This window comes from Cebus imitator, unplaced genomic scaffold, assembly GCF_001604975.1.
Source record: "Cebus imitator isolate Cc_AM_T3 unplaced genomic scaffold, Cebus_imitator-1.0 Scaffold19, whole genome shotgun sequence".
NCBI lineage: Eukaryota > Metazoa > Chordata > Mammalia > Primates > Cebidae > Cebus > Cebus imitator.
Window position 1 is genome coordinate 8,936,691 of NW_016107334.1, and position 15,454 is coordinate 8,952,144.

General features: G+C 43.1%; 1 protein-coding gene across 1 annotated transcript in view; it reads right to left on the reverse strand.

The window, feature by feature from the left end:
• Positions 1-11,820, reverse strand: part of LOC108295004 (collagen alpha-1(I) chain-like) — a 31,234-nt gene extending 19,414 nt beyond the window's left edge. Inside the window, exon 1 of the mRNA XM_017517037.2 lies at positions 11,747-11,820. Coding sequence (XP_017372526.1) covers positions 11,747-11,820 — 74 coding nt within the window. The remainder of the gene's footprint in view (positions 1-11,746) is intronic.
• Positions 11,821-15,454: the final 3,634 nt, after the last annotated feature.

Genomic DNA, 15,454 nt, shown 5'->3' on the forward strand with positions numbered 1-15,454 from the left:
AAGAAAGTAAAAACATTGGCTGTAATCCCAGCACTTTGGGAGACCAAGGTGGGTGGATCGCTTGAGTTCAGGAGTTCAAGACTAGTCTAGTCTACTTGGTGAAACAGTCTCTACTAGAAATACAAAAATTAGCCAGGCATGGTGGTGGGCAACTGTAATCTCAGCTACTCAGGAGGCTGAGGGTGGAGAATAGCTTGAATTCAGCAGGTGGAGGTTACAGTGAGCTGAGATCATACCACTGTACTCCAGCCTGGGTGACAGAACAAGACTCCATCTAGGAAAAAAAAAAGAAAGTAAGTAAATCATTAATAAATTGAGCTATACTAAGATTAAGAACTTCTGTTTATTGAAAGGGACCACTATTTGGCTTAACATAAGAAAATCAATCAATGCAATATGCCATGTTATTAGAATAAAAGAGAAAAAAAACAACATGATCATCTCAATAGATGCACGAAAAGCATTTGACAAAATCCACCACCCTTTCATAATAAAAGCACTCGACAAACTAGGAATAGAAGGGAACTCCCTTAACCTGATAAAGGGCAGCTATGAAAACACCACAACTAACACCATTCTTAATAAAGGAAGACCTACTGGTGACAAGGCAAAAGACCTAAGATTCTTCTAGATCAGGAACAGAGCAAAGATGTTCACTTTCGTTATTTCTATTCATCGTTGTCCCAAAGGCTCTAGCCAGGGCAATTAGGCAAGAAAGTAAACTAAAAGGCTACCAGACTGGAAAGGAAGAAGACTATCTCTATTTGCAGATGATATGATCTTGTATATAGTAAATTTTAAGGGATACATACCGAAGAAACTTATTAGAATAAATGTGTTTACCAAAGTTGCAGAACACAAGATCAATATACAAAAATCCATTGTATTTCTAAATATGAGTAATGAAGAATTCAAAAATGAAATTAAGAAAATAATTCCATTTATAGTAGCATCACAGGGAGTAATATAGGAGTAAATTTTAAAAAAAGATGTGCAAGAGTTGTATATTGAAATGTACAACACATTGTTGAAAGAAACTAAAGAAGAGCTAAAGAAATAAAAAGACATACATGTTCATGAATTGGAGCACTTAATATTGTTAAGATGACAATATTCTCCAAATTGATCAACAGATGCAATTTAATTCCTACCAAAATCCCAGCTGCTTGCTTTGCAGAAAATGAAAGCTGATCCTGAAATTCATATAGAATTTTCTGATTCAAAGGACCCAGAATAGTCAGAACAATCTTGAAAAAAAAAAGAACAAAGTATAGGAAGACTCAAACTTCCTTGACTTCAAAACTTACTACAGAGCTAGAGCAATCAAGGCTTTGTGTACTGGGATAAGGATAACCATATAGATAAATGAAATAGAATTGAAGATCCAGAAATAAACCCTTGCATTCATGGTCAATTGACTTTTAACAAGCATGCTGAGGCAATTTAAGGGTGGGAAGGAACGTTCTTTCCAATAAATAGTGCTGGGCAACTGAAGATCCACATGGAAGGAGTGAAATTGGATCCCTACCTCACACCATACCCCAAAATTAACTTAAAATGGATCATACACTAAAGCTAAAACTATCAAACTCTTAGAAGGAAACATAGGTGCAGATCTTTATGATTTCAGATTAGCCAATGATTCTTTAGACGTGATACCAAAAGTACAAGTAACCAAAGAAGAAATAGATAAATTGGACTTCTTTGAAATTAAAAACTTTTATACTTCAAAGGATGCCATCAAGAAAGTGGAAGACAACCCATAGAATGATAGAAACTATTTGCAAATCATATATGTGATAAAAGACTTGCAGTCAGATATAACTCTTACAACTCAACAATGAAGAAACAAATAATCCAATTAAAAAATAAGCTAAGGATTTGAATAGACATTTCTTTCCTTTTTTTTTTTTTTTTTAAAACAGAATCTTGCTCTGTTACCCAGAATGAAGTGCAATGGTGCAATCTTGACTCACTAAAACCTCTGCCTCCTGGGTTCAAGTGAATCTCCTGCCTCAGCTTCCTGAGTAGCTGGGATTACAGGCATGTGCTGCCATGTCCGGCTAATTTTTGTATTTTTAGTAGAGATGGGATTTTACCTTGTTGGCCAGGCTGGTCTTAAACTCCTGGCCTCAAGTGATCCTTCTGCCTTGGCTTCCCAAAGTGCTGGGATTACAGGCATGAGCCATCACACCAGGCTGAACAGACATTTCTTCAAAGAAGATATACAAATTGCCAATAAGCAGATGAGAAGATGCTAAACATCATTAATCAGGAAAATGCAAATCAAAAACCACAATTAAATACCACTTTCTATTCTCTAGGATAGCTGTAATAAAAAAGATAGACAATAGTGCTGGCAAGGATGTGGAGAAATTGAGCCCTCATACCTTGCTGATGGGAATGTCAAATGGTAAGAGGCTGCTGTTAAGAACAGTTTTGTCTTTCCTCAAAAGGTTAAACACAGTTACATATGACTCAACAACTCCACTCCCAGTGATAAATTCAAAAGAATTGACAACATATGTTCATACAAAAACCTGTACACCAGCGTTCATAGCAGTGTTATTTATAATGGCCAAAGAGCAGAAAAAATTCAAATGACCATCAGCTGATGAACCGACAAACAAAATATATTATATATATGTATATATATAATGAATACACGTCAAACATGGATGAACTTTGAAAACACTTTGCTAAGTAACAGAAACCATACACAAAAGGTCACATGTACTGTATGATTCTATTTATATGAAGCAACCAAAATAGGCAAATCCAGAAAGACAAAGTTTAGGTTAGTGGTTGCCAGGGATGAGAGGAGAAGGGAATGGAAAGTGACAGTTAAAGGGAATGGAGCTTCTTGGGGGATAATACAAATGTTCTGGAATTGGATCATGAAGATGAATGAACAACCTCGTGAATATACCAAAAAACACCGAAACATACACTGTAAACGTGTATTTTATGGTATGTGAATTAGATCTCAATTTTTAAAAGATCTCATTAAGAAAAAGAAAAGGCAAGACTCAGCGTGTGAGGAAATATTTGCAATGTGTAACCATAGAGGTACAACCATAGAAACAAGAAAGGGCTTGTATTTCATACATACAAAGAACAAAGCGGCTGGGCACAGTGGCTCACGCCTGTAATCCCAACACTTTGGGAGGCTAAGGAGGGCAGATTGCTTGAGCCCAGGAGTTCGAGACAAGCCTGGGCAACATGGGGAAACTGAACTCTACAAAAAATACAATAATTATCTGGGCGTGGTGGTGCACACCTGCAGACCCAGCTACTCAGGGGGCTGAGGTGGAACATCACTTGCGCCCAGGAGGTCAACTGATGGCGCCACCTCACTCCAGCCTGGTGACAGAGTGAAATCTTTTCTCAAAACAAAGAAAGAAACAAAAAAGCAAATCAATGAGCGAAAGACACACAGCCCTGCAGAAAAATGAGCAAAAGATGTGGACACTTCACAAAAGATAGTATTAACATAGCCAATAAATATATGAAAAAATGTTCAATTTCACTAGTAATTAGAAAACTGTAAGACCCTAATCCTAACTCGAAGACTACTCCTTACCATATCCCTAAACGTTAACTCTAAATCCTATCATAATGGCTACGATTTAAAATTTAAAACTCTTGGGACATTGCCCTTTCTCTCATCCCCAAAGGGAACCACAGCTCTCGCAGCTACTCCATAGCTTGGTTGTGTTTGAGTTTGAATGGTGTATTATTTTGAATCTGGCTCCTTTCACTCAACTTTCTGTTTGTGAGATTCACCAACACTGCTATGTCTCGCACCAGGTCATTCATTTTGGTTACTGTGTTGTATCCCATTGTAGAATAGATCAGTTTACTTATTCATTATTTCTGTTGCTGAGCATTTGGGTTGTTTCCAGTTCTGGTCTATTACAAATAACACTGCTGTGTGAAGTGAAAGAAGTCAGATACATAAGAATGCATACAGTAACCAGGTGTAGTGGCTCACACCTGTAATCCCAGCACTTTGGAAAGCCAAGGCAGGTGGATCACCTGAGGTCAGGAGTTCGAGACCAGCCTGACCAACATGGAGAAACCCTGTCTCTACTAAAAATACAAAAATTAGCTGGGCATAGTGACACACGCCTACTATCCCAGCTACTCGGAAGGCTGAGGCAGGAGAATCACTTGAACCTGTGAGGCAGAGGTTGCAGTGAACTGAGATTGTGCAATTGCACTCCAGCCTGGGCAACAAGAGCAAAACTCCATCTCAAAAAAAAAAAAAAAAAAAAGAATGCATACAGTGTGATTCCATTTTGCTGGCTCACTCAGTCTATTGGGGGGTGTGTGTGTGTGTGTGTGTGTGAGTGTGTGTGTGTGTGTGTGTGTGTGTGTGTGAGACAAGGCCCAGCTCTGTTGCCCAGGTTGGAGTGCAGTGGCGCAATCTTGCCTTACTGCAATCTCCACATCCCAGGCTCAAACATCCTCCCACCTCAGCCTCCTGGGTAGCTGGGACCACAGGCACATGCTACCACACCCAGCTAATTTTTGTATTTTTGGTAGAGATGGGGTTTCTCTATGTTGGCCAAGCTGATCTTGAGCTCGTGAGCTCAAGCGATCCACCCGTCTTGGCATCTAAAAATGCTGGGATTACAGGCATGAGCCACTGCACCCAGCCTCCAGTCTATGGTTTTGAAGGGAAAGGACAGTGCCTGCCAAGGGACATGAGGGAGGCTTCCTCTGGGTGCTGGTTATCTTCTGTTTCTGGGTCCTGCTGCTGGCACAAGGGTGTACTCACTTTGTGATTCTGTGAGTGGTACACTTAGGATTTGTACCATTCCACACTTCAATCAAAACCAATTTAGGAAAATCAAAGCTCACTTGATACCAAATTGGGCAATCTATTTCCTTCACCATCCACAAGATACTAAAGCCACTTTATGAAGACAGGCAAGCTGGAGCTACTCCAGATGGAGGCTGGCCATGGGGCATTTGTCATGGGTATTATTTACAGGCTTGAGTATTCCTTCTAGGCTGCCCTGCCTTTTGGTTTACTTCCCAGACATCCTTGATTCATGGGCTCCATATACTACCTCCTTGGGTCTTTGCCAAATCCTCACTGTTACTGACCATGGCTTTTCCATTCTCGACTCTGAGTACTAAGAGCTGATAGTGGCCAGCCTCGAAGGCTCACACCTGTAATCCCAGCACTTTGGGAGGCCAAGGCAGGTGGATCATGAGGTCAAGAGATCTCGAGACCATCCTGGCCAACATGGTGAAACTCCATCTCTATTTAAAATACAAAAATTTGCTGGACGTAGTGGTGTGCACCTGTAGTCCCAGCTACTCGGGAGGCTGAGGCAGGGGAATCGCTTGAACCCGGGAGGAAGAAGCTGCAGTGAGCTGAGATTGCACCACTGCACTCCAGCCTGGTGACAGAGTGAGACTCTGCCTCAAAAAAAAAAAAAAAAAAAAGAGCTGATAGCATGAATGACAATAGAATCCATTCACTCTTTTATGGACTTCCTTTACTGTAAGTAAGTAAATTACTAACAATGATGGACAACCAGGTGAAATGATGAAAAGAAAAGATATTTCCGACTGGACGTGGTGGCTATGCCTGTAATCCCAGCACTTTGGGAGGCTAAGGCAGATAGACTACTTGAGGTCAGGAGTTTGAGACCAGCCTGGCCAAACATGCCGAAACCTTGTCTCTATTACACTGTTGGTGGGAGTGTAAATTAGTTCAACCATTGTGGAAGACAGTGTGGTGACTCCTCAAGGACCTAGACATAGAAATTCCATTTGACCCAGCAATCCCATTACTGGATATATATCCAAAGGATTATAAATCGTTCTATTATAAGGACATGTGCACACAAATGTTCATTGCAGCACTGTTTACAATAGCAAAGACCTGGAACCAACCCAAATGCCCATCGATGATAGACTGGACAGGGAAAATGTGGCACATATACACCATGGAATATTATGCAGCCATCAAAAACGATGAGGGACATGGATGAACCTGGAAAGCATCATTCTCAGCAAACTTACACAAGAGCAGAAGATCAAACACCGCATGTTCTTGCTCATAGGCGGGTGTTGAACAATGAGAACACATGGACACAGGAAGGGGAGCACTACACACTTGGGTCTGTTGGAGGGAAATAGGGGAGGGTCAGTGGCTGGTGGGGAGTTGGGGAGAGATAGCATGGGGAGAAATGCCAGATATAGGTGATGGGGAGGAAGGCAGCAAATCACACTGCCACGTGTGTACCTATGCAACAATCTTGCATGTTCTTCACATGTACCCCAAAACCTAAAATGCAATAAAATAAATTAAAAAAAAAAAAAAAGAAATACAATACAAAAAATTAGCCAGGTGTGGTGACTCACACCTGTAATCCCATCTACTTGGGAGGCTGAGGCAGGAGGATCACTTGAACCTAGGAGATGGAGATTTCAGTGAGCTGAGATCGCATCACTGCTGAGTGAGACTTCATCTAAAAAAAAAAAAAAAAAGCAGAAAAGATATTTCCATATTTCCAAACTACCATAAATTCTGTTACATGGACACAAAAAAGATATTTGTTCCATTATAAGTTTCTGGAGAAATCAGAGTGAAAAGTCCCATGCCAGTATTATTTCAACAGTCCCTGAAAAATGCCTGTGGTGAAGCACTCTGAAGAGCTAATGCTTTACACACGGGCATTGCCACTCGACATCTGGAGTGTTAGTTGCATTTGCTATATTTTAATTTATTAGAATATGTATTTTAAAGCAGTAGGCTGGAAATCTGACATATATACTGATTTTTTTTTATCACATTGTCATATAAGGGTGTTTCTTAATTCAGTGCCTTTCAGAAGAGAATAGAGCTGCTTGAAAATCAATTAAGTATATTTCATCATGCAATCTAGTCTCTTAGATGCACAGGAAACAATTTGCTGCTCCCTTGACAGGATGGACTGTGAGTCTGGCCAAGGCCATTTTTTTTTTTTTTTTTTTTTTGAGAGAGATGAGGTTTCTTCATGTTGCCCAGGCTGGTCTCCAATGGCGTGATCTTGGCTCACTGCAACCTCCACCTTCCAGGTTCAAGCAATTCTCCCATGCCTCAGCCCCCCCAGTAGCTGGTATTACAGGCATGTGCCACCATGTCTGGCTAATTTTTGTATTATTAGTAGAGATGGGTTTCTCCATGTTGGTTGGGCTGGTCTCGAACTCCTGACCTCAGGTAATCCCTGCCTTGGCCTCCCAAAGTGCTGGGATTACAGGTGTGAGCCACCATGCCCTGGCCAAGGCCTTTCTGCCTAGACTCACTGCACAGTCATATTTCTCTTCTGGAATCCTGCCACCCTCGAAGACGCCATGGCCTCCCTGGTTGTTCCTCTGCCCAGGGTAGAGCCCAAGGGAACAGGCCACAGGAGCCCTTCTGTGGGAAGTAGCACTCCACTCCTGGCCTTCTTGACAACTCTTCCACTCTGCCTAGGGGGAAGAATTTTTCCTGGCCTGCAGGTTCAGGGTGGAGGGCAAAAAGCTGTGTTCTTCCTCCAGGAAAGTTCTCCCAGGTATGCCTCATTCAGGAGGCTTCTTCTACACCCCAAGACTGAGGCATTGGAAAAGCTAAGGCCAGTGCCTGAATCTTTGCTTCTCCTGACTTTCTGCTGATCATCCTTCCCTAAGTGACCTTGAAAGCTGACATTATAGGGAAGGGGAATCTAGCTACTCTCTTTCTTTCCTTCTTTCTCTTTCCTTCCTTCATTTCTTTTTCTTTCTCTCTTTCTTTCCTTTCCCTCCCTCCCTTCCTTCTTTTCTTTTTTTTTCAGAGTCTTGCTCTTGTCTCCCAGGCTGGAGTACAATAGGGCAATCTCGGCTCACTGCAACCTCCGCCTTCCAGGTTCAATTGATACTCCTTTCTCAGCCTCCTGAGTAGCTGGGATTACAGGTGCCCACCACCATGCCCGTTCATTTTTATATTTTTAGTAGAGACAGGGTTTCACCACGTTGGGCAGGCTGGTTTCGAATTCCTGACCTCAAGTGATCCACCTGCCTCGGCCTCCCAAAGTGCTGGGATTACAGGCATGAGCCACCGTGCCCGGTGAATCTATTATTTCAAATAACACCCACTCCCTCCCACACCGGCGCCCTTGGGTCTCTCGTGCCTCCTGTCTAATCAAATCCCAGAAAACGGCTGAGCCTCCACCTGCCTCAGTAGCCATGTCTGCCCAGGTATTCTAACCTTGTATTCTGCTATACGAAGTTCAACAGGAGTTACTCCCAGATTGTGGTCTGGGGTTATCTTCACACCACTGCCTTCTACTAACTTGCCAGCTAAAAACTTGACTGGGATCCGCTGTCCCTGCCTCCCCCGGGACAGCACTGTTTGATCCCTGTGTCAAAGCCCAGTGTGTAACCAGAGGAAAAAGCACATCTAGGACCCAAGATCTCCTGGTACTTGTCACCCTGTGACCCACTTTGACTCACCCTGTCACACTGAGCAAGTTGTTTGAAACTCTGTGGCTTGGTCTTGTTGTTGCAAAACATCAATGACATTTGCTCTCTCCCTTCCTGACAGTTATGTGGTGAGAATAAGTGAAATACTGTACTGCCATCACTAGGAAAACAACAGTTTGTTGGACTTGAGACATTTTCACATCTATTACCGCATCTATCCAACACTCGGCTTCAGAAAAAATAATCCTCACGGGGTATACAAATATAAAGAAGGAGAAATTGCTCTTTAATACACGAAAAAATATACTAGTTCCTGTATTCCCTGGCACAGTATTTCCATTTTGATTGGTTTTTCTGCTGTTCACTCCCCAAGCATGTCTTTATTTCACAAGGGGAAAACTCACATGGTGGAGCTGCAGCGTGTTCGGCCCTATGTTGTTTAGCGATTGGAAAGGATCTGTTGGAAGGAGCAAGGAATATACCAGAGTGATTTAGGTGAAGTAGCCAGGTTTGCTGAAATCAGCAGGAGGTCTGCAGCCAAAGAACGCTCCGGTCTTAAGTCCCCTGAAAGACTTGACTCTCAGACTGGGCATCCCATCAGCTTTTCCCTCTTCCCTCCAGCCGCACACATCCTATTTCTTACCCATACTTCTCCTTTATTCCGCAGCAACACCAAAAGTCCAAAAGCTCCCCATCCAGTTAAGATCATTTAGGTTTTTTTTTTTTTTTTTTTTTTTTTTGTAGGGTTTTTTTTTTTTTTTTTTTTGAGATGGGGTCTTGCTATGTTATCTAGGCTGGCCTGGAACTCCTGGGCCCAAGTGATCCTCCTGCCTCAGCCTCCTGAGTAGCTGGAAATATGGGCATGGTGGCTTCAATCTTTTTGATCCAAGAGGCAACTGTTAAGTTCGAGATGGGGTTTCTCCAAATGACAACATTACTTAAATAAGAAAATACTACAACAAAAGCCCATTTGATAAAGCAAATGCTTCAGAGCAACACACTTTTAATCGTTCAGAGTCATCTCCCACCCATCCACACCTCTTTTCTTAGTTTTCCTCATTTCATTTCCCTTCCTCTCTCTTTCTTTTCTTTTTCTTCCCTCCTTTTTTCTTTTTCTCTTTTTTCTTCCTTCCTTCCCTTTTTTCTTTCTTTCTTTCTTCTCTCTCTCTCTTTCTTTCTTTTTTTGATGGAGTCTTGCTATGTCACCCAGGCTAGAGTACAGTGGCACAGTCTCAGCTCACTGCCACCTCCGCCTCCCTGGTTCAAGTGATTCTTCTGTCTCAGCCTCCCAATTAGCTGGGATTACAGGCATGCACCACCATGCCCAGCTAATTTTTGTCTTTTCAATAGAGATGGGGTTTCACCATGTTGGTCAGGCTGGTCTTGAACTCCTGACCTCAGGTGATCCTTCCACCTTGGCCTCCCAAAGTGCTGGGATTACAGACAGTGCTGGGATTACAAGGAGCCACCACGCCCCTTTTCCTAATTTCATTTTCATGTGCACTCCCATACTTTCAATAAATCTATGTTGAGGGTAACTTTCATGAAACATCAAATCTAGAGACCTATAGTGGGCAGAACAGACCCTTGCCCTCCAAATGTGCTTTGTCACCCTCAGAATTTTCTTTCCTCTTCTAGCCCCTTCTTACCATCTTCCCAAACTTATCACTGCACTTGTCATCAGCCTTTGTCATCAGCTCATGAGGCCATCAACTGCTTGTTTTTATTTGGGGAACCACCAGGGCTCAAGCTCACAGCCAGAGAAGACATGGGTCTCCTGAACTCACTCTCCATGCTTTTAATTTCCTTCCCAGCCCCCTGTTTATCGTGGACAGTGGTCTCATTTAAAACAGAAAATCACTTCTTGTCACTTGTCCTGTCAAAAGTCTTCTGTTCATCTAGCCTGACCAGATAGCCCCATTGCCCGGCTGTCTGTTTCCAACCTTCAGCTATTTTTCTGGAGGTGACTTAGCAAGCTGCACTCACTCTTCTCCCTTGAGAGTTCCCTAGGCCAGTGGCTGCCTGGGAAGACATGTGCAAGTATTACCACCGCTCAAGACGCATTTCTCATGATGAGGCAGAAGTGAAACAAAGCAAGCCTGTACATCATTTTCATTCACCACCGAGGAATTACAAATGTTCTGAAAGTGAAACACATTTGCATTATTCCAATCACCTAATTTATCTGGATTTCCACCTTCATTTGTGAAACAAAGGAGTCAGTGAAGCAAGATCAACAAAGCTTTGGGAACTCTTGTAAAAGTAAATAAAATAAATATTGTGATTCTACAATATGTTTTGACATATTTTGTATGATCTCTTCATGATTCAGGCTGGGGGCAGGAGGGGAAAGATGGGCAATTGCTGTAAATCAGGCTTTTCCTGAATTTGATAGCTATATTTCATGGACTTTAGGCTTATGCAGTTTCAGGGCCAGGAACAATTTGTATGAGTTATCTATTGCTGTGTAACAAAGAACCTCAAATCAGCAAATATTTACTATCACACAGTTTCTGAGCGTCTAGAATCCAGGAGTGGCTTAGCTGGGTTGTCTGGGCTCCAATTCTTGCATGAGGCTATAGTCAAACTGTGGGTTAGGACTGTGGTTGTCTCAAGGATTGGCTGGGGCAGGTGAATCCCCTTCCAAGCTCACTCGGTTGCTGGCAGCCCTTGGTTCCTCACAGGCTGTGGGCCAGAGGCTTCAGTTACTCACTGGCTACATCTCCAAAGAGGTGCCCATGACATGACATCTAACTTGTCCCAGAGTGAGGGATCCAAAGCAGAGAGAGAATGACCAAGAAAGAAACCACAATACCTTTTAAAATCCATCATCAGAAGTGACATACCAACCGCCCTAGGTACAATGACAAAGTAATGACAGGATGTGGGGATTGCTGGACACTGTCTTGGAGGCTGGCTACCCCAGAACCTTAGGAATAATGCAGTCTGTTAAACGCACGCTCTGAATGAAGAGACCCCTAAACAGGCGTTGTGTGAGCAGCAGGGCTGATTCTGCCAGGTGGGGAGGGGGGCGGTGGTGCTGAGTCTGAAAAGTCAGGGGAGGGTGGTGGGATAAGAACTGGTTTTATAGGTTTGGGGTAGGTAGAAGTTACAGTTCAGGACGGTTTTTGCAAGCTGGGAGGGGGTTGTAGGGTCTGGAGTTACAAGGTTGACAAAGGTCGGTTATAAAGTCCAATTGCCTTTTGAGTTTAGGTGGGAATAAGGAACAATAGAAGAATGTCTCAAGTTAATTAGGTGCCGAAGGGGTTGATCATTCTTCCCCTTTCTGCAGTCTTCCAGTTACTTCAGACTTTCTAGTTCCAGGAACTCATCTGGAGTGTATGTGCAGGTCACAGAAATTACCATGGCATAGTCCATGGTGCAGTCAGCCAGCCTAAAAGACCTTACACAGTCCAATTCCCTTAATGACAGCTAAGGAAGCTAAGGTCCAGAGAGTTAGCCTCCGAGTGAGTGGGCCAAGAACACGCCAAAGGTAAATCACCAAACCAGAACTTGAACCCAGACTTTCTATATTTTAAAACACTGCAATTTAGCAACTACATATTTTACTCATTCAGTGCTTACCAAAAGCAAGAGCTGGACTAGGCAGCATGGAGATTCCAGGATAAAGAAGACAATCACAGTCCTTGACCACAAGGTCACAGGCGTGGGGTGGAGTGGGATATACAGAATGAGAATATCCAGTAGAATGGAGCACACGTCATCAGAAAGTCACAGCTGAAGACCCTTGATAGTTCAAAGGCAGGCCTGATTCCACTGGCACCCTCAGGGGAGGCTTTGTGGAGGTGGTAACATTTGAGTTGGGCCTTGAAGTATGGATAGATTGAGGCAGATGGGGATGAACGGGGTGGGGCTAGGCTGAGAGTCCATGATTCGACCCTGATATCTCCAAATCTAACTCTGTGAGTTTCAACTATGGCGGTATTAATCAAGGGCCCCAGCTCTGAGTTACCCTTTTGGCTACTGATGACTAAACTTTGGGGCTATCTGGAAGGAGGACCTTGATAGCTTTGGTAAGAGCTTCAGTTGCCTTGGCTGCCACTGATGTTTTTACTGATGATGTTGACACTTTGTGATCAAGACTTTGAAACCAGCTTCCTGATCATAGCTATTGATGTCATCCAGACAATCCCCCAATACAGTGGAAAACCAATTTTAAGTAGTTCATGAGTCCATGTCTGTTTGTTTCAGAAAATCACCCTTGCCTGTTTACCTGCTTTCGAGTTGATGTAGGAAGTTTACTACTGGGGAGGTGGTAAGAGGTTAGAAAGGGTGGGCTTGAGTTGACGGCAGCATTTCCCCAACCACAGGCCAGACGCTTTCAGGTAGGAGGGAGTGGAGGGGCAGCCAGTGGATGTCCATTACAGAATGTGTTCAATCGGGCTCATTATCCACCATATTTAGAAAACCCACAGGTAGGCCTAGCACAATGGCTCACGCTTATAATCCGAGTACCTCGGGAGGCCAAGGTGGGAGGATCACCTGAGGTCAGGAGTTCCAGACCAGCCTAGCTAAGATGGTGAAACCCCGTCTCTACTAATAATACAAAAATGAGCCAGGCGTGGTGGCAGGTGCCTATAATCCCAGCTACTTAGGAGGCTGAGGCAAGAGAATTGCTTGAACCTGGTAGGTGGAGGGTGTAGTAAGCCAAGATTGCACCACTGCACTCCAGGCTCGGTTGGGTGACAGAGTGAGACTGTCTCAAAAAACAAACAAACAAACAAACAAACAAAAAACCCACAGGTATTGATGAATGCCTTCAATGTAATTGATTAATGTGTAGATGGCATCATTTGGATGAAAAGTTTTGAAACTATAAAGCAAGATTCATTAATGAGTCATGGTATCAAATTTGCAGCACCAATTCAGCATTAAAAAGAAGATTAAAACATTGGAGGGATAAGTAATGCTTTGTAGAACTTTTGTTTCAGTTACTTGCATGTGTGTGCAATGAAAAATATATTTCTGCCGGGCGCGGTGGCTCAAGCCTGTAATCCCAGCACTTTGGGAGGCCGTGGCGGGTGGATCACGAGGTCAAGAGATCAAGACCATCCTGGTCAACATGGTGAAACCCCGTCTCTACTAAAAATACAAAACATTAGCTGGGTATGGTGGCGCGTGCCTGTAATCCCAGCTACTCAGGAGGTTAAGGCAGGAGAATTGCCTGAACCCAGGAGGCAGAGGTTGCGGTGAGCCGAGATCACGCCATTGCACTCCAGCCTGGGTAACAAGAGTGAAACTCCGTCTCAAAAAAAAAAAAAGAGAAAAATATATTTCTTTTTGATGCGGCCACAGACAAAACAGTTTGTTTTATCTACTGTATTTTATGTTTTTTAAGGTATTTTATTTTTGAAAACAGGATCACAGCTCACTGTATCTTCAGACTCCTGGGCTCAAGCAATCCTCCTGCCTCAGCCTTCTGAGTAGCTGGGACTACAGGCAGACCACCATGCCCAGCCTGGTTTCTTTATGTTTAGTAGAGATAAGGCGTCACTATGTTGCCCAGGCTGGTCTTGAACTCCTGGATTCAAGTGATCCTTCTGCTTCGGCCTCCCAAAATATTTCAAGGTACTTTAGAAACATAAAACTAACATTTCAAATGGTATTATAGATAGTACTTCTTGGAATTTTTTTTTTTTTTTTTTTTGAGACAGAGTCTTGCTCTGTCACCCAGTCTGGAATGCCGGGACACCATCTTGGCTTACTGCAAACTCCATCCTGCGGGTTCAAGAGATTCTCCTGTCTCAGTTTCCCAAGTAGCTGGGATTACAGGTGCATGCCGCCATGCTAATTTTTGTATTTAGTAGAGACGGGTTTCACCACGTTGGCCAGGCTGGTCTCAAACTCCTGACTTCAGGCGATCTGCCAACCTCAGCCTCCCAAAGTGCTGGGATTACAGGCGTGAGCCACTGCGCCCAGCCAGGATAAATGTCTCTTTAAAAAACTCAACTTTATTGCAACACACTTCACATATAATAAAATTTACTAATTTTAAGTGTGCAGCTTAAGGAACCTTCACAGATAGATATAGTTGTGTTACCACCACCAAAGTCAAGATGTGGAAGAGCTCTTTCACCAAGAAGATTCCTGTTTCCTTCTCAGTCAGTCTCCTTCCATCACCCAGCCTGTCCTGTACAGCAAGGGGTCAAGGTATCTAGGCCACAAGCACAAGGACGGGTAAGCTGAACAATATGTACTTAGGATCCATAGCATGTAGGGCCTTGGAGTTCAGAGGATGACCAGGACTTTGGGTTTACTCTAAATGAAATGGGGAGGCATGGGAAGGTTTTAAGCAAAGGAGTGATCTGACTTAGGTTTTGAAAAGGCTATGGAGAAACTACTTTATATATACACAAGGGTTGAACAATAAAAAACTATACTATAGGTAAGAGAGCCAGACTTCTCACTGCTGGAGAAGGAAGTTACAAATGAGAAATAAGGGAAGGAAGGCTACTATGATCTTTGTGGATGGGAGTTAGAGGCATCAGTAGGCACATGTGTGTGGAGCGCCAGCTAGATACAGAGAAATAAACATAGACATGCTTGTAGACATGGGTTACATGTGTGTGCATGAGTGTGTGTATGTGTGTGTGTGGCCATCTTAATCTTAAATCTTCTAATCCATGAACACAGGCTGTCTTTCCATCAATTTAGGTCTCTTTAAAAATGCATTTCAAGAATGTTTGGTCATTTTCAGGGTGCAAGTCTTGTATTTCTTTGGTTAAATTTATTCCTAATTTTTTATGTCATTATGAATGTAACTTCTTTTGTTTGTTTTTGTTTTTTGAGATGGAGTCTCGCTCTGTTGCCCAGGCTGGAGTGCAGTGGCGTAATCTCGGCTCACTGCAACCTCCATCTCCTGGGCTCAAGTGATTCTCCTGCCTCGGCCTCCCTAGTAGCTGGGATTATAGGTGCCTGCCACCAGGCCCAGCTAATTTTTGGCCTTTTTTTTTTTTGTTTACTGCGATGATAGGATTCAACAGTTTCAGAT